This window comes from Clarias gariepinus, chromosome 6 (assembly GCF_024256425.1).
Source record: "Clarias gariepinus isolate MV-2021 ecotype Netherlands chromosome 6, CGAR_prim_01v2, whole genome shotgun sequence".
NCBI lineage: Eukaryota > Metazoa > Chordata > Actinopteri > Siluriformes > Clariidae > Clarias > Clarias gariepinus.
The window spans coordinates 18,172,054-18,196,819 of NC_071105.1; the positions used below are offsets into that span (position 1 = coordinate 18,172,054).

General features: G+C 36.0%; 1 protein-coding gene across 2 annotated transcripts in view; it reads left to right on the plus strand.

Annotated features, from left to right (window-relative positions):
* LOC128526285 (metabotropic glutamate receptor 4-like) overlaps positions 1-24,766 on the plus strand; it is a 152,571-nt gene that overhangs the window by 35,867 nt on the left and 91,938 nt on the right. For both annotated transcript variants that reach the window (XM_053497984.1, XM_053497985.1), the window contains exon 2: positions 13,281-14,099. In XM_053497984.1, coding sequence (XP_053353959.1) covers positions 13,572-14,099 — 528 coding nt within the window. In that variant the 5' untranslated portion in view covers positions 13,281-13,571. The remainder of the gene's footprint in view (positions 1-13,280; positions 14,100-24,766) is intronic.

Here is a 24,766-nt window from a genome sequence, read left to right on the forward strand (position 1 = left end):
ATACCAAAAATACATTAAAAAAACAAGTTTAAATAAGTATACTTTGGAAATTAGACCAACCTTTCACTTAAAGTATATTTTCCAATAATATATTTTTGAAAAGTGTACTATAATAAAATTATTTTTTAGTATATTAAAAAATGTAATTCCAAAATTTGTTAAAAGCATGATGTTAGTATACTTTTTATATATTAACTGATGGTACAATTTTTTGTTAGTATATTTGCAATGTACTATCGAGGATTTCAATATATTTGTAATACACTAAAGTGTTTTTTTTTACTGGGGCAGTTATGAGCCAGATTAGAAACAGCAAGTTTTCTAATCGCGTCTTAAATCAACCACTGGACAGGATTTATTAAATCAGTACTTAGATATCTCCCTGAACCAAAAGTAAAATAAAAATGATGTTCTGAACAGTTACTGTATGTCTAGGTGATGTTTAATAATCTACTTTAAAATAAGCTACTAATAAGCTATTTGCTCAATGTAAACAAACAATAAATATTGATTAGAAAAGCTGAACTAAATATTTTACTAGGATTACTTAATATTTGCACCACTAAAATAACAGTGCTGAAGTGGTATAAATTGATTTTTGTTTTTCCATTACCTTTTTTTGTCATCTTTTTGTCCTTTTTTAAGAAAGGTGCCAGAAATTCTGAAACTGACTGTGAACAATCTTCAAAATGTTATATATATATATATATATATATATATAATTTTTTTTTTACCTTTTTTTTAAATTAGTGTCCTGTTTTTATGTTATGGCAGAATGCAATTGACAGAAAAATGTGACCAGCTTCATCAGTCTGTAAAATTTTTTCCCCATTATTTTTAGGCATAAAGGCAAGTGCTTGTTTTAAATAGGAAGGTCTAGAAAATATTGAACAATGTCTTATCTGACAACCCGGATTATTAAAATGTACTGCATGCACAAGAATAATCTGGCAACCACAGCAGTGTGAACTGCATTCAGTTTTAACCAGTGGTGTCAAAAGTATTCACATTCATTACTTGAGTAGAAGTATAGATAGTAGGGTTTAAAAAGACTTCTTTAGAAGTTGAAGTATCAACTCAAGCTTTTTACTCAAGTAAAAGTGTAAAAGTACTGGTTTCAAAACTACTTAACTACTTAAAGTATAAAAGTAAAAGTACTGTGAGGGGGAAAAAAGCATTAAGGATAAAAGCTTAGGCTGTGCCATGGGCCTATATACTGCACTAACACCTCTTAAAAAAAATAAAGAAAAATGTGTTGTTTTTTAGGCCATAGTGATTTGGGATACTGTATATGGCAATTGATATATGGCAAAAAAATGGAAAAAGAATGCATTTTAGTACAATGCAAATACATTAAAGAACCATACATGTGTACTACTGAGCATTTACATGTTTTATGGAGAAGAAGATTTGATAACTAGTTGCCTATAAGTATTTTAATGGTGCAAAAAGTCAACCTTCAGAGGCATGTCATCATTCCTGTTACCTTCCTGGTGCTGTTACCTTCCGCGCTGGTGCTTGGTTGTAACATTTTGCTCGAATCTTGAGTCTCTATCACGGACATCTTTTTCTTCTTATTACAACCTTATCAACAGAAAATGCTATTTTATTCAAACGTCCTTGCTGGAGTGTGTGGCATGACGTCATGTGCAGGTGCGATGGATCGCGTACCAACCAATAGGGTTTTGGAATGGTATGTTTATACTACTCATCCAACCACAATCAAATTCGCTCCATCCAAGTGGCGCGATTTATCCGGATGTTTTTTTTTGTTTGTTTGTTTTTTGAATGACAAGCTGAAATAAAATAACGAGGCTATTTTTAAAATGTAAGGAGAAGGAAGTACAGATAATTGCATGAAAATGTAAGGAGTAGAAGTAAAAAGTCGGCTGAAAAATATTTCCTCCAGTACAGTATAAATACCCAAAATTTCTACTTAAGTAAGGTAACGAAGTATTTGTACTTTGTTACTTTACACCTCTGGTTTTCACAGTAGCAAAACTTGCCTTTAAGACTTGGGGTTTTAGTGAGCTTCAAATCAGGGACTTTCCTTGCAAGATCATACAAAAAACAAAAACTTTAAAAATAAAATGCTGTTGTATTTTGCCTATTGAACGTCTAGCCACAATTATAGGTTTTGCAACATATGTACTGTAGGCCCGAAAAAAAATAATATTCACAATCAAGCATTATATTCCAGCAAATACTAACCCCCACTGGGGAAATATGCATGTATTACTTTGTAAATAACAAAATAATTAAAACACAAAACAGGTAGTAAAACAGTCCAGCCTTATGCTGCTACCTAGAAAAAGAAGGCAGGAAGTAAATTCTTGTATTTTTAGCTCTTTTTTAAGCAAAATATGTGTTAATAATTAAATCAGTGTGCCAGGCTAAACCACATTTATGTATAATTAAGTGATCTCTGAATAATTAATGATTTTTGAAATAATAAAAACGCAGCAATCGCAAAAATGTAATCTAGCTTCAGTTAGCAAGTATATGTGAGGTTAAAAAAATTTGGTCCCATGTATTTATATACAGTGGGAAAAATAAGTATTTGAACCTCACCAACAAACAATAATTCTGGTTTCAACTTGTTATGTCTACAAGTATACAAGACACCTGTCCACAGAATCAGACTCTTTCTTTCAAACCTCATCACTGGTCACAAGACCAAAGAGCTGTCAAAGAACGTCAGGGACAAGATTGTAGATCTGTACAATGCTGGAATTGGGCTACAGGGCCATCAAGCTTTGATGAGAAGAAAACTACTGTTGGAGTGATTATTTGCAAATGAAAGAAATACTAAATAACCATCAATCGCCCTCGGCTACATAGGAGGATCCTATGAATTACCTCAAGGCAGTTGGGTCTACAGTACAGTCACCAAACAAACCTTTGGTAACACAATACGCCGCCATGGGTTAAAATCCTGCAGCAAACACAAGGTCACCCTCCTCTAGAAGGCACGTGTACAGGCCCATCTGAAGTTTACCATTGAACAGAGAAGTGGTCAGATGAGACCAAAATTTTGGCATCAATTCGACACTGTGTTTTGAAGAACAACAATTCTGACTATGACCCTAAGAACACCATACCTACAGTCAAGCACGGAGGTGGAAACATTATGCTTTGGGGCTGTTTCTTAGACCAACTTTGCAGCATTGAGGGGCCAATAGACGGGGCAATTTATTGTAAAATTTTGGATGAGAACCTTCTGAAGATGGGTCATAGATGGGTCCTCCAGCATGACAATGAACCAAACCATACTGCCAAGGCAACAAGAAGCTCATTATGGCTCATGGAGGGATCTAGCCAATCTGCAGACCTTAATCCTATAGAAAATGTATGGAGGGAGCTGAAACTTCGAGTTGCCAAGCGACAGTCAAGAAACCGTGAGGATTTAGAGAATCCTGTAAAGAATAGTGGAATAACATCCCTCCTGAGATGTGTGCAAACCTGGTAACCTACAAGACTAGTACAAGAAACGTCTTATCACTGTGCTTGACAACAAGGGTTTTTCCGCCAACACTAAGTCAGGTCATTGGGATCATTATTTTTATTGTGGGTTGCTTGGGGATCATAATATTTTTTTATTTTGTGAAATGTCACACTTTTACTCAGGGCTTTGAATTTGCCTCTGAATTTTAAAAATCTGAATTTAGCCTGCACATTAATACTTAATATGAAAAAAAAAAAAAAAGAAATATGTTATCAAGATGCATGCTATTACTTTTTATTTCAGCTGTAATTGCTTTTTATAGACAGCAGTTTGTCAAAAAGTGCAAGAAGCCTTATATGCAAGAAAGCTCATATGCCAGTCTATTTGATATTACTTAACCGTCCAGCACAGTTTAGGTGTGCTACCTAAATGCTAAATGCTACCTGTACAGTATCTATTCACATACTTGTTAGCTGCATTAGCCTTATAGCTCCAGTTAAAAATAATTCGTTCTCATTCGATTAGAATGTCTAAGGTAACTTCGGCCATAAACTTTGCCTGACTGGCCACTTTTTGTCATTATTTTTTTCAGAAGTGTTGCTTTTACATAACACAAAGTAATATCAAAATAATTTTAATATCTAGCTGTGCATATTTAAAACAGCAAACTACAGAAATCCATTAGACCATGGAATAAGTTTTTACTTCTCACACTCACTTAGTGCACAGAAATTATATAGGACATTTTTGCATACAACACAGACAGAGGCACACAGTTAGATGGAAATGACAACAGCAAACATGTTCTGTACTGCAGGTCTGGGCTTTGCTCAAGGGACATCACATTAGAAGCCAGAGGAAGAATAGATAAGTTGATATACTGAAGCTTGTCTCCATTGTTAAGTGAAGCCTGAAGCATTGGAATCTTGCATGCCACGAACAGTGGTGGAATCTCTGAACTCCATGTTATCCTATAGCCTGGGGCTACACTAATTGAGCTACCACAATGGATAAGCTGCCACTGTATTACTACAGCTCTGGTGGTTATTGTAAAGTGAAAGGTGAATTTGGAGAGACATCATTAGATAAATGAATGAATGCCTTTTTTAACCTTATGTGACAACCTTGAAATTCTGGCATATAAAACCATAATGTATGAAATTACTGTATACTGTACCTGCTCCATTAATAGATTTTATCCTATTTTTCCTTATAATGGGATCTCAATAGGGACAATGTGATAATGAACTGTATAAGCTATATTATTGTAGAGTCTCTTGTGAAGCATTTATCATTTTATAATTGCTCAAAGTCTTTCCCAAACTCCCTAGATATTCATGCAAAGACAGTTAAATGAGGCATGTAGCAGTGGTCAAAAGTGTTTTTTTAAGCAGGAGACGCAATCTCCATGTAGGATTTAGTAGCATGGACCAGTTTACTTTGTGTAGTATGGATGAGTTTTTCTTTTTTCACATGCAAAATTTTAAAAATTTCAAATTTAATCACAAGATATCATTATAATGTTTAAGGAAAAAATACTGACAGATTTTAAAAGAAAAGTAAAATGCCATACCCAACACTTTTTAATCAAAATTTCACATTACTTGCTTATTATACACTTAACTAATAACTTTACACTTAATAATTTTACAATACCAAAAGGCCTTTTGTGTGACATATTTTTCTTTGAAAACATGATGATTTAATAAAGGTTTATGATAAGCTAAAACACAGTTTAATTCAGTCATACTGGTGCAGATGGCCATTACTATTAAAAACATGTAAAATTTTATTTTTAACACAGAGTATTTTAGCTGTATTTTGCCTCAATATAAATACACACACAGTTAAGCTCAAAAGTTTACATCCTTTGAAAGAATTGTTTAATAGTCAGTGAGTTTCTGCACCTTAAGGAAGACAAAATACCTGTCAGAGGACCTGCGTAATAAGGTAGTTGAACTTTGTAAAGCAGGGAAAAGATATAAAAAGATATCTTAACACTCCAAAATGCCAGTCAGTACTGTTCATACTCTGATAAAGGGGTAGAAAATAAGAGGTTCTGTTGATACTATGCCATGGTCAGGTAGAACAAAAAAGATTTTATCCACTACTGCCAGAAGAATTGTTCGGAACGCAAAGAAATACCAACAAACAGGCTGCTCTGGAAAAAAGTGGTGGTGTTGTTTCATGGTGCACAATGAGGAGGTACTTGAACACAAATTATCTGCATGGACGATTTTTAAGAAGAAAGCTTTTACTGCGCCCATGCCACAAAAAGGCTCACTTGTAGGACTTTAGACAGCACCTAGACAAGCCTCACAGCTTCTGGATAGTGTCATTTGGAATAAGATAAAAAAAAGGAGTTTTTTTTGTTTGGAGAGGACTTCACAAGGTCTGTGGTGAAAAGTTCACAGTCCCCCATGATTTACCATGATGAGTTGTATATCACTGGCACTGGGAAGTTAGTCAAAATTGATGGCTGATAGATGTATAGATGTGAAGATAAATGTAGCATGTTAGTTGCATTCTACAGCATAAAAGCTTCACATGGGATGTTCTTGGATTTTCCAACATGAGTACAAGGCCAAGTTGACCCTCCAGTGGCTATAGCAGAAAAGAATCAGGGTGCTGGAGTGGCCATCACAGTCTAATGACCTCAATATCATGAGTTTTGAACTGAGGAATTTACTAATTTAAAAGGAGTGATAGCTTTGGTTCTCCATGACATATCATATTATTTCCACATAAGGATTTATTTATTTATTTTAAATTACTCATTAGCCAGTGTTGTGTTTCCAGCACAGATCTGTTCCGCCCGAGATGTAACGATTAAAATGACCTTGAACCTATATAACCACCAAATAACTATACAAGCAAACATATAGTAAGTATATTTAGGTATTAGAAGCATTATTATTAGCATTAACTCTTATTATCAGTACAGAATGCCATGGTAATTTTAATTGATCACAGTTTCATTCGCATAAAAAAATAAACCATTAGATATAATTGTCTAACCATTTGTAATTGTCGAAGCTGTTCGTCAGAAAGACTGACTCATTCAATGTGGCATCACCTTCCTCTCTTTGTCAAACAGAGAACAGGTATGACGACTGCCCTTGCTTTTACTCACTAATGATTAAACAGATATTTAAATGAATGAACTGTAACAAATGACTCACCTAATGGAAATGTGTATTCAAAGCAGCTTACCACATTTAGTGTGCAAATAAATGAGTGTGCAATATATCTACTGGGTTCTGAGCATCTCTTTCAAATATGGCCTTAACTCCACTACATGTACCTTTATATTTGTTAAAATGCTGAAGGAAGTTTATCTGAGATCAGTTTCAGCTCTGACTGACTTAATGGTGTCCATATAGTGGATTAAATGAAGCTGTAAAACAAGCCTCCAAAACAGGTGATTTTACAACATGAGCTGAATTATACTGACTTTAACCAACTTGCAGTGGTGTTTGACCAGTTTTGCTCTATCTACAAATTGCTATTTGTGAGTTCTAAATTATTTACTTTGTGAGCAGAAATCGCATTCTGTTTGAGAACTTGCAAATTTAACATGATAAATGCTTATGGTTTCTAATCTATTATTGGATGAGTGTCTCACATTAATTATAGCTAGTATTTCATTTATGATATAGCACAGAACAATAGAGAACATAGACCTTATTTTTCTTATGTTTTCATAAGTCTTTTTACCCAGTTCTTTCCAAAGTTTTAATGTGTACACACTCAAACAGTAGCTGTTGAAACATTACAATAATGCATTGTTTATTCAGTAGATTACAAGACTTTCATCAAAAAACAAACATGATTGCTATCATATAAATCTGGCTAAAGTTTTCATTTATTTGTTGGAGTAAAGTAAACAGTCATACAAACAGTAATTATTTTGATTTGTTTTCAGTTGTATATCTAATCCTCTTACAGCGATTGTGTGTGTGTGTGTGCGTGTGTGTACCAGAGGATGGGTAGTAATTTTCTACCTGTGGTAGCATTAAAACAAAAGACCCAAGGCTTGTGTCAACTAAAAAGGAAAAGGGTTTGTGTGTACAAAATTGCCTACAGTACAGTACATGACATCTTACAACACCAGAGGTTTGAGTTCCTCCCCCAGAACTTTAAGCTCAGCCTATTCCCCAGAAATTTGGAAACAGCCAGGCCAGTTCTTTGATTTTTTTAGGTGGGAAATTTTATGAGAGAAAGTATTGTAATTAAAAAAAAACTTAAAGTTTAAATTAAAAAAGAATAACTTTTAATATTTGGATGCAAATTACTGCCACCACCAAACTGTTGCATTGTCTGTTGTGATAGATAGATTTTCCCGGGCTTCTATTGTGACTTTTCAGTAGCTCTGATAAGAGTTTTTTTTTTTTTTTTCAGTTTTCACTTCAGGAGGTGAATTGCAATTTTGTTTTTTTTTGCAAGACATTTCACATTGTTGTATTTGCTATGTCCATAGTTTGTGCAATGACTCATCAAATTTCTATCTTTTTATATCTTCAGAATTGCTTACTTTTCTCCCATTGACAGCTATCTGGTCTTCATTTATCCTGTTAAACAATAAATGCAGTTACAGATGAAACCCAGAATCTAAACCAAGTGTAGGCATATTTAAAAAATCTAACTTTTTTGCACATCTGGACAAAGAGAAACATCTATCATTCACATGTTACATTTTTTTGGATGGATTTAAAAAGTAGTTTCCATTGTATAGCACATGTATACTGTATGGAATATGATTATTTATTTATGTTATCAGTATGTGTTGGCCTTTAGATTCTGTAGCTGGTAGTTACAGTGCATCTTAAAAATGTTAATACAGTGGAACCTTGGATTACTAACATAATTCGTTCCGGAAGTGGGCTCGTATTTCAAAACACTTGTAAACCAAAATGAATTTTCCCATAAGAAATAATGGAAACTAAAATTATTTATTCCGCAGCCCCCCAAAAAAAACATAAAAATAATTGATATAAAATATGAAGTAAAAATAAAACAAATTAACCTGCACTTTATCTTTAAAAAAAGTAAAAAAAAAAAGTGTGTGTGTGTATATAGTATATTTGAATCTAAAGTTATCCTTCCTCCACTCTTTTCAGACACACGCGCACACAACAGGAACACTGCTTTATAAATAAAACAAATTAACCTGCACTTAACCTTTGAAAAGAATCGCGAAAGAGCAGTGTTTCGCTGTGAAGGCGAAAGTAGGAGGGGTCTGTGTATGTGTGTGTGTGTGTGTGTGTGTGGGGCACGGTGTCCAATGATGCGCGCACACAGACACAAAGAGCAGGCTGAGCCTTGAGCAGAGAGAAAAAAAGGATTTTTAACCTCCCTAATAAGACATTAGTGACACATAATACTCGGTACTCATAAACCAAAACTTGTTTGTTTTCCAAGTCGAAATTTATTAAAAACCTTTGCTCGTCTTGTGGAACACTCTCAAACCACGTTAATCACAATCCGAGGTTTCACTTCACTGTATCACCGAGATGTTTTACATTTTTTCATGATTTAATTCAAAAACTAAATGTTTGTGTATTCTAAATTACTTTTTCATGCTAATAAAAATAATAGTTGAACCATTTAATGCCGTTTTAGTTTTAGTTTTTATGATTTTGGCTTATAGCTAATGAAAAAAAAATTCAGAAAATCAAAATAGGATTTCCAAAGATCAATCAAAGAATGGATTTACAAAAGAGAAATCTTCCTCTTGACCATAACAATAGATTCTCTATGGCAGGTTTCATTAAATTCAAGGTTTTGGAGGGCCTGTGTCCTCTAGACATAGCTTTAAGGTAATTAACTACTGGGCTCAGTGCATGTGTTTAGGTGGGTGTATTGCTCCTCATTGAAGTGCAACTGAGACTGGCACTCCTGGACTAGAGTTGGAGAACCCTGTTCTATGGGGGTTCAGGTCAGGTGAGGTTGGCCAATCAAGCACAATTATATTGTGGTCAGCAAACCAGTTTGTCTTAGTTTTGGCACTGTGGGGAGGCGTTAAGTCCATCTGAAAACGAAAATTGGCATTTCCATAAAGCTTATCAGCAGACGGAAGCTTGAAGTGCTCGAAAATCTCCTTGTAGACAGCTGCATTGACTTTGGACTTGATAGAGCACAGTGGACCAACACTAGCAGATGACATGGCACCACAAATCATCACTGACTTTAGAACCTTCACACTGAACATCAAGGAACTTGGATTCAGTGGCCAAATCTTCCTCCAGACTCTGGGGCCTTGATTTCTATCATCTGTAAAGTGGATATTGTACCTCTGTGCAATGGTCTACTTCTTTTTATTCTTAACCCAGGTAATACACGCCTGATGTTGTATCTGGTATAGGAGTGGTTTAATACTATGCAGCAGTTATAGCCCATTTCCTGAAGACATCTGTCTTGATGCACTGACTCCAGACTCACTGTACTCCTTGTTAGGCTCTCTTTCCCAATTTTTTTAATCGGCTTTCCTTCCTTGCAGTCAACTTTTTATAAATATGCACTGTAACAGCACTATGCAACCAGCCAGTCATTTTAGGGATGACCATCTGTGGCTTATACACCTTGTGGATGGTCCCAATGTTTATGGACAGCTGGTAAGTTGGCGGTCTTCCCCATGATTGTGGTTGCATGTACTAAACTAGACCAAGATGGGTACTGTGTATATATATAGATATACATACTGAATGAATAGTAATTTACTTAAACTTAAAAATCTTTTTTTATTTAATTACAGCAAACAAATAAAACTTTACACCGCTATTCTACCAATATCAATATATGGTATCAACGACTTTTGCTTTATCTCTTTACTTGAACTGCAGTTTACAAAGTCATGGCTTGCCAAGGTTGGAGAACAAAAAAAATAAATAAATAAGAGGCCTGTACAGAGCTCTGATCTCAACACCATTGATCACTTTTGGAATGAACTGTCCCTGACCTCAATAATACACTTCTGGCTGAATGGGCAAATGTCCACAGGCACGCTCCAAAATGTACTGGAAAGCCTTCCTAGAAGGGTGGAGGGTATTATAACAGCAAAAGGGGGACTAATCTGGGATGGGATTTTTAAAAAACAATACTGTTTCCCACATCTTGTTCTTTCTGAGTATATGGTTTCTGTAAATATGTGAATTGCAGACTAAATAAAAGTTTATTCATATTTGTTTAGGAATATGCAAATCAAGGTAAATAAGTTCCTGAGCCCCAAGTTCTGTGGATGTATCTGTAGGATTACTTCAGTATCCGAGGTACATTAAGTGACATAAATTCACTCTTACGTTACCTAAGCTCTTTTGTGGCATTAATTAACAATCTTTTGCAGCCAACTGCTTGGCTAAAGCACATGGGGTGCAGTGTGGAGTGCTTGATGTAAGAGAGCGTGAGGATTCCCTGAACATTTTGATAATGAGCGATTGTAAGCAGCAGGTGCTTCAATCTTCTCCCACACAATTCACTGAAATCACAGCCATGTTTTTAAGTAATTCTGTCTCCTCATACTGAACGCGGATAGCAGGCAGGTTTCTCTGTAATCAAAGTCATAATACCATCCACACTTTCACGCAAATCTCTTGAAACAAACAGTTGGAGAAAGAGCCTGAAACATGTGGACCATTTTGTCTGTTCTCAAAGGAATAAATTCCTTGTAGGCTCTCTTATCAAAGTATAGTGTTGAAAAAAAAATCCTTTTATGGCTTTTGCCAAAATCCTGCTTCAAGTCTTTGAAGTATCATACAGTTGAGAAGACATATCTGCATCTTCTTAGTAGAAGATTAAGGGGTGGAGGTGAAAAGAAGAAAGGTGGGGTAAAAAAATAAAAAATGGTCTGCTGAGCTTGGTACTGGGATTATAGACCACAGCAATATGCTGCTTTTGAAGCAGTTATAAGTGGAGGTTAAAATGAGTTTTTGAGCTTCGGTGAGCAACAATAAAAGACAGCTGCTGACAATTTTGAATCTGCTGTAGTGAAGAATTAGGTCATGGTTGCATGTTTTTGGACTGTGATTAGATAACGCTGACACTGATGCAGCTGCTAATATTTTGACCACATCAAGATAAATGTAATAACTGAAGAAATTGTGTGTCTTATACAAAGTGAAATTGCACAGTTTGTAAATTATAAAGATGTTGTTCATTACTCCTAAAATTACGCACACTGCAAAAAGTCTTAGCAAGGTAAAATATTGTACCTTGGAAAAGGCATGTCAAAATTATTTTTAGTCGATTATTGTAAATCTGAATGTATTAATCAATGTATTTTTAGATGCATTTAAATATTTTTAGTTGGTTTGGACGCTTTTACAGTACATAATTCAAGCTTTAATCCCATGAGGTCCCATGGAGCCAAGCCTTCAGAGGCCAGAGCTGCCCCAGCTGCACAAGGGAAATCTAAAACCTACGTGGTTTTAATGTTAATGGTTTTAAAGTTAAACATATTTCTACTTGCTAAGAGGTCATGTTTTGCAGTACATGTGCAGAGGTAGAATATGGCTGATTGGGGATCAGCCATATTCTTATCAGTTAATTTGCCGTAAGTGCCACTGTCAATATAAATTAGAAATGTTATTTGAAATTATAATGGATTTTAACCTTGGAGTTGGAAAAGCAATATAAAAAATACATCAGACATGAAAAATTTCTCCCCATTGACCCATCTTTGCTTATAAAAGTTTATACACCTGTCATTCTCCTCTTCTCTTACCTGTGTGTGAGACATGGAATGCATTTAAAGTGTGTGTGTGGTTTTGTAGGCAAAGGTGCACAGGGGTTGATTATACAGTAGACAGTGTTTGTCTAGGTAGCAGGCAATTTAACATATACGTATATGCAGTCAGTATTAATATTGACCAGGTTTTAACTACTGAGCTTTTTTTTTTTTTTTTTGCTTAGCTGACTGACTGCTAATTTGCAAAATTCTTGTAGATTTCAGGTTAGCCTGTGATAGGTTTTCAGTAATAGGTACTAACAACAGAGTGACTCTATCTTTATATATCTAGATAAAGAGACTGAGAATTTATATCTAGATAAAGAGACTGAGAAATAAAAAAAGTCATCACCTTATATGTGTGTGTGTGTGTATATAGGTCCCCCCTGCCCCCATTTATTTTAATTTTTTTTTTTACAACCATGCATGTTTCTGCTGATATTATTAATTCTCATTAATTCTTAGTAATATCTTCCCAATATATTTCAATTAACAATCCCAGCTGCAAATTAGGCTTATTTATGCGAGACATAAAATCAAACTGGGATCACTTATTAGACCCTCACACTAATTCATTTGCCAAATCTGTGTGATGGTGCATGTATTTCATTCTTTAATTAATGCTCTCTTACTTTCCTTGTGTGCTGGAACAACAGTGGATTTAAAAAAAATCTAAAGTAAACACCAGCGCTTATCCTAGGATGACTTTGCTATTTCACATCAGACTGCAGAGTTGGAAATAATTTCAATCATTTTTTCTTATGACACCCTGTCACTAAAGAGGTAAAACAGAAAAAAAAACTGAATAGGATATGAATCTTGGTTATTCAGAATAACAAAAACAGACAAGTGGGATCCAACTCAGTCTTTTTGACCTTGGGAGTCCATAGCAACTACTTAAGTACAAGATATGAGGGAAGTGTGTGTGTGTGTGTGTGTGTGTGTGTGGGTTGCGTGTACTGTATGTGTGTTTCAGAGGGAGAGAGAGAGAGCGTGCAATTAAGTAGATGTTTCAAAATGTTAAAGAGAAAATGCAGAACTGCCCAAACCAATCAAGTTGTTTTATACAACTATATTTTTGACTAATTGCTTTTTACCATTTCTCTTTTCCAGGAAGTCACTCCAAAGGACAAAGCTCTATCTCTGGTCTAAAGGGAGACACTCAAAAACCTCACCTCAAGGAAATGAATATTTATGGACCATGAACAATGGAATAAGAGACAGCGCCTTCTAATAGAGCCAAATGTCTTTTTCACTTTATTGCACCTACTTTGATATATTGATACAACAGTGAGCTTTAAAATGCTTTTACGTCCTTGAAAGGTGCCTCCATTGCTTACCTTTTTAACTAAGTAAAAAAAAAGCTACACTCAAAGAAAGGTAGACAAGAACCGGGCTGTTGCAATGTCTCCACCCTTATTAAGTGTAATCAGATGGACCAGTTATTATGGATTATGTGCTCTTCTGGTTCTGCTTAGTCTTTTTCTGACCACTTTGGCTGCAAAACCCAAAGGACCAGGCCATACACATCTAAACTCAATTCGTATCGATGGAGACATCTCCCTTGGAGGACTGTTCCCAGTTCATGCAAGGGGCCATGGTGGAAAGGCCTGTGGAGAACTGAAAAAGGAAAAAGGAATTCATCGTCTGGAGGCAATGCTTTTTGCTCTGGACCGAATCAACAACGACCATGACTTGCTTCCCAACATCACGCTGGGGGCTCGTATTCTGGACACTTGTTCCCGGGATACACATGCCCTGGAACAGTCACTAACATTTGTCCAGGCACTTATAGAGAAGGATGGGATGGATGTGAAGTGTGCTGATGGTGGATCTCCCATAATTACAAAGCCAGAGAGAGTTGTGGGAGTCATTGGTGCTTCTTCTAGTTCGGTGTCCATCATGGTGGCTAACATTCTGCGTTTGTTTAAGGTAAGCAATACGGTTCCCTATAAGTTGTGTGCATGTGCGGTCATGCTCTTCTGTTGATGCTTTCACCAGGAAAGAATCTGTGCAGAATGCTGATACAAAAAAAATGTGTGTAAACACTTTCATGTTATAAATCTGGAAGCATGAGTAATAGCGTCTCAAAAGTTTTAGTCACACTGCAGTGTCCCCACATACGCAAATCTTCCGAGCAAACATCTGTGCTTGAGCTTTCACTCATTTCCTACAAATGTGTTTGTGAGAAAGAAATAGCTTACTGTTGTTCACTGGTAAGAGTTTTGAATTCTAGCATTAAGGGCAAAGTGACAGCATAGATATGCACATCTATGTAGGTTCCTTTTACAGTGCTTCATTTTTATTCAATTTCTTTAGCTTGTTTTTTGTACTGAGAAACGTACAGATGATTTTTAAAAGGTAAAACCAATGGTACAGCAGGAAGAGTAGTGTTATGAGCTTAAATTACTGTCTTTGTGGAGTTTATGATCATGTTCTTCTGTGTGGCCTTTCTTTGGATTGTCTGGTTCCCTCCCATCTCCCAACAGCATGCGTATATGAATAAGCTTTTCTAAATGGTCTCTAGGTGTGAGCATGTGTGAATAGTGCCCTGCGATTGACTGGAATCCCATTCAGGACGTGTTCATATCTCATGGCCTGTGTTGCCAGTTCTGCATCTTTGTAAAAATAAATAAAAAAATGTGTCAGTCTTAATAAATGACACTTCATGTTCATTATACACATGATCTGGTTTATGGTTAAATATTAATATATACTTAGGGAGTAATTTTTTATTTCCAAGCTTCTAATATAGTGCATGTGTATTAAGTAACCACCAGGTAATACATCAGTATGATATATGTTGAATAGCAGGTTTTTAATGAATGCGTGACCGGGGAAGATATGAATATGTAAATTGCTAAATAATAAATTGAATGTGTAAATGATGCAGTGCAGACAGAATAGAAGTAAAAAAATATTTACAAAAAGACGTCAGTTGTAAGATTTTGTGTCATAAATAGTTGATGGCCCTCTAGTTTTCATTACCATTCTAATGGAAATATTCATCACCTTACCTTTCTACATTTCAAGCATATATACTATATATTGCTGCTTAAAGTGTACTTTACTACAGTATAAAATTTAGAGTGCATTTGTTTTTTAAGCTTTGCTTCATATATAGCAAAATTATGATTTATTCTCTGGTAATGAAAATGAACTGAGGCAAATGTTCTGGTGCTGTGTGCACTTCCACATGATTAGCAGTCTAACTGCCAGAGCTTATAATATCAGGAATAATCTCACACTAACCTAGAATAGCAAATATTTTCTCTGCTTTAACCAGATAAGCATTTAGTGGAAAAAAAATATGGAGTTGGGCTTGAATGTGGTATGATGAAATACATTTGCAGACTCTATGGGCTGTTTTTTTTCTTCTTTTTTTTTCTCCAGATATTGATTAAGCTTAGCCCTACAATTAAAAGGCCTTCTTGGAGAAAGGCCCACTGATAGTCTAATTTTCCCCAACATGTAATCCTGTCAAAAAATAAGCTTCTATCATTCATATTCAGTTTATTCCTGATGCTACAGTTAAATCACATCATTACTTTCACTTCTGCTTGATACATGAATTTTAAATCATTCTGAAAGATCAGAAGGCACCTCTCACATTTTCAGATGGGTTCTGTGTAGTAATGTACCCAAATTTTGTTTGCATTCAAGATCAATTTTTTGCACCTGCTGTGTATGAATAATGTACGAATCTGTGCTTAGCCATGATTGTCATCCACTGCTGGTCTGTAGTTGCTGTGATTGATCCTCTTCCTTGTTCTAAGCCTGGTGGCCCAGACACAGCTGCACGTTTAATGGATGTTTACAAAAAAAAAAAAAAAAGACATTTATGCAGTGTCTCTCATCAGTGTTAGGGCTATGATTACAGACATATCTAAGGCAGGGTGTTTGTGTGTGTGTGTGTGTGTGTGTGTGCGTGCGTGCGTGGGTGTATAGCAGATTGGTGGCAATGATGCTACACCTTGGGCAAAAGTGCTGCAGTAAGCACATTTAAAGCATACATGTATAATGCTACCACCTACTAATGGAGTGGTGGTGTGGTCTGGATCACTGCGTGCTTGCTTGGGCTGGATCACAAACACTATAGACACAATCATTTGCCAAATATTCACCTCTGCACGATAACAATCAGCTCTGAGATTGCCTCTAACCTTGCACATATTCTACTACAACATCATTTAATCTTTATACCCTTATCCATGCTCTTCAGCTCTTTACAAGCAGCCTTGTTATTTTCTCCACTTAAACAGAAGAGGTGTCCCTCCCCTTTTGTCAACATTACTCTAAATGAACATGCAGTTCTCCTTGCATTCAGCCATAAATGCCACTTGTTCTTCTTCATCAGTCATATTCATTTGCCCATCGACAGCTTTCTTATCCCATTCTTATTCATAAACAGTTTTCTGTCTGTTTAAAATGTCTTGCACTGAATGGCACTGCTGGTGATCACTTGGAGTTTATGTAACATTTCTACAGTCTTCAAGCTCCAAGATTTTCCTTCCTAGACATCAAAAGACTTGCAAGAAAGCGGCTGGTGCTAAATCTTTCACTTTTTTAAGGTGCAGAAATCCTTGCCAGACTATATGGTTCTTTTCCAAGATGCTTAATTATGGATTAACAGTAAATCTGTAAATGAGCTGGTGTCTCACCTCATTCGTTTAAGGGGTGGACAGAGGCATTTATTCAGAGCAGACAGATTAATTCACAAGAAAGAAAAGTGCAGCATATTTTAAGACATTTCCCACAAAACTTTTTTACCTACTGCATACAGCCTGCATTTTTTTTTACTGCATACTTTGTCAAATATGGCATCTAAAGCACATAAGAGAATGACCAAAGATACAGTAACACCATGTATGTACAAACTGTTGTCTATACAGGTTGACACTTTTAAAGAAAATCTGTCTCTGCATCAGTGGAGCATAATAAGTGTCCTGTCCTTTGTCTGATTAATATTTTAAATAAACATTGCAGCACAGCTGGGGGCTACGACTGTAGCTCCACGAATCCTTGCTGAACTCATCACAAAATACGCATTTAAAGGTCAAAATGCACTCAAGGTATTACCCTGAGACAGACTTCGGCAGCTGCAGGCCAGTGATTATAGCTCTGTGCTAGATGGTCTGATGGTTGTCAGTCCATATCTGTCTGTATATCCTATCTCTCTGTCTGTCTACATTGAGATAGATAGATAGATAGATAGATAGATAGATAGATAGATAGATAGATAACAGAAGCGATAACATTAAAACCACCTGCCTAATAAAATGTAGCCCCCCGGACCACCAGCACAGCTTTGACCCATTGATCCATGGAGCATGGTCTCTGCCGGCTTCCTTTCTCATAGTGTACCCTGGTGCCAATTTTTTCCAGGTTTGTGCTCCCAGCAGCCCACATGATGTAAACAAATTGTGATTCATCAAACCAGACGACCTTCTTTTTTTGCTTTGTGGTCTAGTTTAAATGCTCACATGCACATTGTTTCAGTAAACTTACGTAATGTTATAACAGTCATTTCGCATTAATTTCTTTTCAAAATTTTGTATTGATGGGATAGTTGCATGTTGGGTAAAACGTCTCTAACACATCCCAAAGATTCTCATTGGGGTTGTGGTGGTCAATCTATGTGTGAAGAAATGTGTGTGTGTGTGTGTGTGTGTGTGTGTGTGTGTGTGTGTGGATTGGCACTGTATATACACATATACAGTAATACCGAAAAAAAAACATTAAAGACATTGAAATTGACAGAACAAATAAACAAATATAGAATTATATAGTCAACAACAATGTTAAATAACTTGTATGTTTTAAAGAATATGTTTGCATTTTTGATTCCTTAAAGTGGGCACCTTCTTTAGTCAGGTAGCTACTGAAGATGTTTTTTCAACAATCTTAAAGAAGTTCCCGGAAGTGTTGAGGACTTCTTGGCTACTCTTCCTTCACTCTTTTGTCCAATTTATCCCAAACCATCTCAAGTGGATTTAGATTATGTGATTGTGAAGGCCTGGTCATCTGATTCAGCACTCCATCACTCTTCTTCTTGGACAAATAGCTCTTACATAACCTAGAGGTGTTTTCTACAATTGGAAAATAAATGATGCTCCCACTAAGTACCAATCACAACAAACCATGGCTGTAATAGCTATAAAGTATAAGTTTGCTGTCAATTTTGACTAAGTCACCAGCAAAGCCAGGGAATAGTTCAGGAACAGTCCATTCACACTGTTTACTGTACATCTAACAAAAACACTGCAGTTAGAACCCAAAATTTAGACTCACATCTTGACATATCAGACCAAAGGACAGTTTTCCATGAATCTTATGTTCATTGCTTGTGTTTCTTGGCCCAAGGCAGTTTCCTCTGTTGTTCTTCTGAATAAATGGTTTGTTTTTTATCTTATTGGTATATGGAGGAAAGATTACAAAAAGTGTTTGACTATCCAAATATAAGAGGGGTAGCCCTAGGTTATTTTCCAATATCTTGAAGAAGACCCAAACTGTCAGCTTCAGCAGAAAGTAAATTGGTTTGGATGGTCATTAACAACCCAGGAACCCCAAAGCACAGGCCTGCCATGAACTGGAAGTTGCTGGAACACCAAAGTCCCTACCTATACTGTATAAAAAGAAAAGTAAAAAAAGACAGTGAGGTGCAATAGGTTTTTTTTCTGGGCTGAAGCTTACTTTCTGCTTTAAGCTGGAAAGCTAGCTGTTAAATTATCATCTAACTAAATTTTTCGATTTGGCAAACTTGAATAGTTTTGTTCACATTCACAAACTTTTTAACAACATTTCTTTATACAACAGGAAGTTGTTTTATTAACAGCACTATTTACCCACATACATTTATATATACCCATGATTGGCTAGTATTGCCATGATCAAGGTGAGAGTGCAGACATGCCACCCAGTCCCCCTTGAAAGAACAGCCAGTCTGCTCAGTAGGGATTTGACTCACAATTTCCATTATAAGGCAAGTGCTTTTCTGTTGTGCCACTTAGGGGGCCCTGCATGGGCCAGGACTGATCAGCTGGTTCAGTGCAGAATAAAAATAAGTAAATAAATAATTAAATGTTCTCTGTTTGTCATACAAAATAGTTTGGTACAAAACATACAGCATTAAACTGGTCAATCAGTCTCACTTGTCTGAACCCTGCATGATGCAAAAGAAACTCATTTGCTTTATTATTTGAAGATTGTGAGTTTAAATCACAGCTGAACAGTCCTGTTGAAAATTTTAAATTCTTGTCCAGTTTGACCAAATTGTTTTGGCTTACAATGAAAATGTGAACAGAACTAATCAAGTTGTCTGAGCTTAAGTGGAAGAAACTCAAAAATCTAATATTAGTATTAGATATTAATATTTTGAGTTTTATCAACTTTTTTTTTTTTTACAGTGTATAAACAATAGTTCAAAGTACAAGTACAAAGATCTAACAAAGAAGCCCCTGCTCTACAATTGCCATGTTCAAGCTCAAATAAAGTAAAACTTGCTAAAGGACATTCAACTGAAAGTGAGGTGTTCTGTATGCTGTATGGATATTTTAAATCAGTTTACATAATTTTGACCCTGTGTTGATGTCACTGAAATGAGGATGGGCTCACAGTAGAGTCTGGTTTTTCTCAAGGTTTCTTCCTATAGTTATTTCGGGAAGTTTTTTTTTTTGCCACCCTTGCTCATCAGGGACAAACTGCTGCTATGAAAAAATTACCATTGTTAGAAGCTCTGTACAAATAAAATTTTATTGAATCGAAGTGAATTTCAGAAAACCCCAAAATAAGTGAACACTTATGCAACATATTCTTGACATGATATTCTTATCACATGTTCATGATAAGTGTATGTACTGTAAACCTCTGCAGTTGTGAAATGTCTATTGTTGTACAAATCTTATTATACTAATATATCAATATTTAAAGTTATTATTAATATTTTTTTATATTTTTATTTTAGCCTGGTAATTTAGTACTGCATGAATGCTCTACTCTGTGCTTTATAACGTCCTAACAAAAGTGGCCATTAGGATTAAAGTGCCCAAAGGTATAAAAAACAAACCAAAAAAAACAAACAAAACAGCAGACACATTGGACATTATGGATTTTTTTTCTTGTTCTTACAGTGGAGTTCGATATATTGTGTAAATTCAGTCTCTACTATTGTAAGGTTTCTGCATTTGAAAACATTTAAAACACCCAAGGCCACATGTGCATACTGTATGACTAGCTGCAGTAATGTGACTCTGTGCCCAGTCAGTAAATACCATAGTAACAAAAACATGCTTCTTCATGTAAGATCAGTTAATTGTGGTACAAGAGAATGGGTTTGAAGATCATGCATGCTTTCAGCAATAGTAATTAGGCCGTTAATGCACTAACAAAACAACAATTTGACATTTTTTAGTTTCAACAACATTGGCAATATTAGCAGTAAAATTCTATGCTTGTACCAGAGAGGTAGAAGAAGAAAAAAAAATTAGTAGCACATTGGGGAAAATAAATGCTCTTTCCTTCAAGCTTAGCCTAGAGACAGTCCAACTGCATGCATTTGCAAACAGACAGATACAAGTGTCCAAGTTTCAGCTTATAGCCTGTGTACCTTGTCCAGTATTTCTTCTGAAATCACAGTAGCCAAAAGGGAATTGGTCTCCCTTTAAGGCAATGCCAGCTATTTTTCACAAGATGTTGGCTTTTTACTAAATGATTGAGTATTACTTCATCAGGGTGATGGTTCTGTAAAAATCTTCCCCTACTGAATGTTCTCAACAAACCATTTCGACAAGGACCATATGTGCGCTATTCCAAATTAGGAGATTAGCCTCAAAATTTAGATCAGCATTTATGAGAGTTTCTTCAGATTCAGAATCAGCTTACAGCGGTACTTAAGTTGATTTTATTTTTGGTGGCACCTTTATGTTTTTAAAACTGTCTGCATGTAGCTCAGTTTTCGAGTCTAAATTCCTGAACTTGCTTTTAATGCAAAATACAGACTGAAGAATGCTTTAACTTCAAATATAAAATAGAAAAAAATAAAAAATTAAAAAATAGCAACAAAGCCTAATATTTTGATTAGATTTACACTTGCAACTAATCATCTAAGAACTAGTGTTTTGACAATACTGTATATTTCTGAATCAGGAGACCTACTGTACGTAGTCACATTTCACATTACTTACTGCAAATGAATCACTGCATTTTCAGTAAACTTAGAGTACCGTGGCATGTACAGTATGTGTGCAGCATTGGCAGGAGTAAAAAATGTCGCATCAAAGTTGCAGCATGGACAGGCCATGAAAATATTTATTTTATTTTGGAATATTGTGTGCTAACGCATAATTATGCTCATAATTAAATGGTGGCCACAAGGCACCAAATTAGAGTCATGTAATTGTAATTGGTGTACAGGAGGTAAGCTATTATCTCATGCTTTTATTTTTGAATTTGTATTGTTCAGTGGTGCTGGACTTAATACTGCTTCTCTTCTTTGAGCCATAAGTGACAAGGTACATTGTGCATACGTTATAAGTTAATTTTCTTCTTCCGGAAAATATTACTCGTGTGCAATGCCCTCTGTTAAGTCTATAGGTACATCCGAGGTCTGAATAGTGAACTGTGACTCTTAATACGGTTCACTGCCATGCTGAAATGGAAAATAAATAATAAAATTCCACCATGTTTAAAAGTGAAGAATTTCCTAGGATGTCACTTGATCAGTTGTGACACCAGGCAACCTAGCTTCAAACATAAAAAAACAGTCCTAGAGCATTATCTTTCTTCTCACACATTTTACAGTTGGAATTATATGTTGAGGCAGGTAGCGTTCTTCAGGCATCTCCCAAACCCAGACGTATCTGTCGGACTGCCAGACACTGAAGTGTGATTCATCACTCCAGAGTACATGTTTGTACTCCTCCAGAGTCTAATGGCACTGAATTTTATAGCACTTTTAGTGATGTTTGACATTGTGCTCAGAGATGAAAAATAAGGTTTAGCTACTGGGCTTGAAAACTTTGCTTCCAGAGAGTCTGGAAATCGGTAGTGGTTGTACTGACTGTCGACAAATGATTTTTACTTAGTATGTACTGTCTGTGTAGCCTGTCACTTCATAGATGTGCTGTTGTTGCTCATTGATGTTTCCACTTAGTTCTCCAGAGCATCCCAATATCCTGCCAGTGTTTTCCATGGAGATTACATGGCAGTGTGTGCAAGTAAACACCTGTGTAAGAAAAAGACAAGCTTAGAAAATAATGTACACTATTAAAAATGGGTGTCTGGATCCTTTTTGGCATACTAAGGGGGCTTTTTAATTAAATGTGGCCACATTAAAAGGTGATGGAGGTTAATAGAATATGTTTATTTCTTGTCACTGGCACTTTACTGCGAATACTCTGAAGAAATTTCGGAGAAATTTAGGTGGAGATTTAGTCTCATTCATAGGTTATTGAAGACGCAACTACTAAGCAGTGGTTGTGGTATTAGTGGTATCAATGTACTAATTCAATTTATAGGATTAATAGATTTAATGGTAATGATATGATTACATAAGTCTATTTCTCACCTGATAATTAACCTCAGTGGGCAGGAAAAGCTGATGGCAGCTGACATTACTAGTCCATAGTGATTACCCCAAGGTTCTCTGACCCAGAGCAAAGACCGCCTGGAGTCCCACTCCACTCAGCAGGGTCACTCACAAAAGGCACTCAGACTTGAGTCACACTCCAGTCGCATATTGACTGACTCACAACGTGACTTGAAATGATGATAAAGATGTGATGTTTTTGTCTGGATAAAAAAAACAATAACAAATAAAGCCCTAATAAAATATAAATAAAATTATAACATTTTTACAGCTTTACTATGTCAGTTCTGTGACTACCATGCACAGTAATTTATTGCAGTGGTATTAGTGTGCAGCACACAGTGGTAATTAAGGGCAGCAGTAGGGAAAAATATAGAGCAGTGATGGAAGCAAAGCAGTTTTAATAACATGGTTGAAGTCCCCAAAAGGCAAAGCATGAAAAGCTATACTAGGTTGAAAAAAAACACACACACACACACACATTATATATATATATATATATATATATATATATATATATATATATATATATATATATATATATATATATCACTTTTTAGAAATGTTGGCCCATATTGATAGGATAGCATCTTGCAGTTGATGGAGATTTGTGGGATGCACATCCAGGGCACGAAGCTCCCGTTCCACCATTTCCCGAAGATGCTCTATTGGGTTGAGATCTGGTGACTGTGGGGGCCATTTTAGTACAGTGAACTCATTGTCATGTTCAAGAAAGCAATTTGAAATGATTCGAGCTTTGTGACATGGTGCATTATCCTGCTGGAAGTAGCCATCAGAGGATGGGTACATGGTGGTCATAAAGGAATGGACATGGTCAGAAACAATGCTCAGGTAGCCTGTGGCATTTAAACGATGTCCAATTGGCACTAAGGGGCCCAAAGTGTGCCAAGAAAACATCCCCCACACCATTACACACCACCACCAGCCTGCACAGTGGTAACAAGGCATGATGGATCCATGTTCTCATTCTGTTTACGCCAAATTCTGACTTTACCATTTGAATGTCTCAACAGAAATCGTGCAAATTGTAGCCTCTCTTTCCTATTTGTAGTGGAGATGAGTGGTATCCGGTGGGGTCTTCTGCTGTTGTAGCCCATCCGCCTCAAGGTTGTGCGTGTTGTTGCTTCACAAATGTTTTGCTGCATACCTCGGTTGTAACGAGCAATTATTTCAGTCAAAGTTGCTCTTCTATCAGCTTGAATCAGTCGGCCCATTCTCCTCAGACCTCTAGCATCAACAAGGCATTTTTGCCCACATGACTGCCGCATACTGGATGTTTTTCCCTTTTCACACCATTCTTTGTAAACTGTAGAAATGGTTGTGCGTGAAAATCCCAGTAACTGAGCAGATTGTGAAATACTCAGACCGGCCCGTCTGGGACCAACAACCATGCCACGCTCAAAATTGCTTAAATCACCTTTCTTTCCCATTCTGACATTCAGTTTGGAGTTTAGGAGATTGTCTTGACCAGGACCACACCCCTAAATGCATTTAAGCAACTGCCATGTGATTGGTTGATTAGATAATTGCATTAATAAGAAATTGAACAGGTGTTCCTAATAATCCTTTAGGTGAGTATATATATATATATATATATATATATATATAATTTAGGGATCTAGACTGCAGTTCTACTTCAGCTTTGTCTTTGCAGTACTCACTTGCAATGTCGGCAGCCACTGAAGTTGGGATAAAAGTATAAAAAGCATTTTTTAATTGAACAGTAGGGCTTAATTAAATTACTATATACAGTATACAGCATGCAGCCAGATAAATTTACTGTAAAAAAGAATCTGTGCTTCCAAAATGACAAGAAACCTTGTGAATCAATATACTGTAAACACAGGTAGTGCTTTTCTAAGATGAAGTAAATTACTATTAAAATAGGTTGCAGTAGAACAATGTATATCATAATAAAGAACATTATTATTGTTCAAAAATGCGTGTCCAAAACACAGTGAAACATTGGATTGCGAGTACCTTGGTCTGCGAA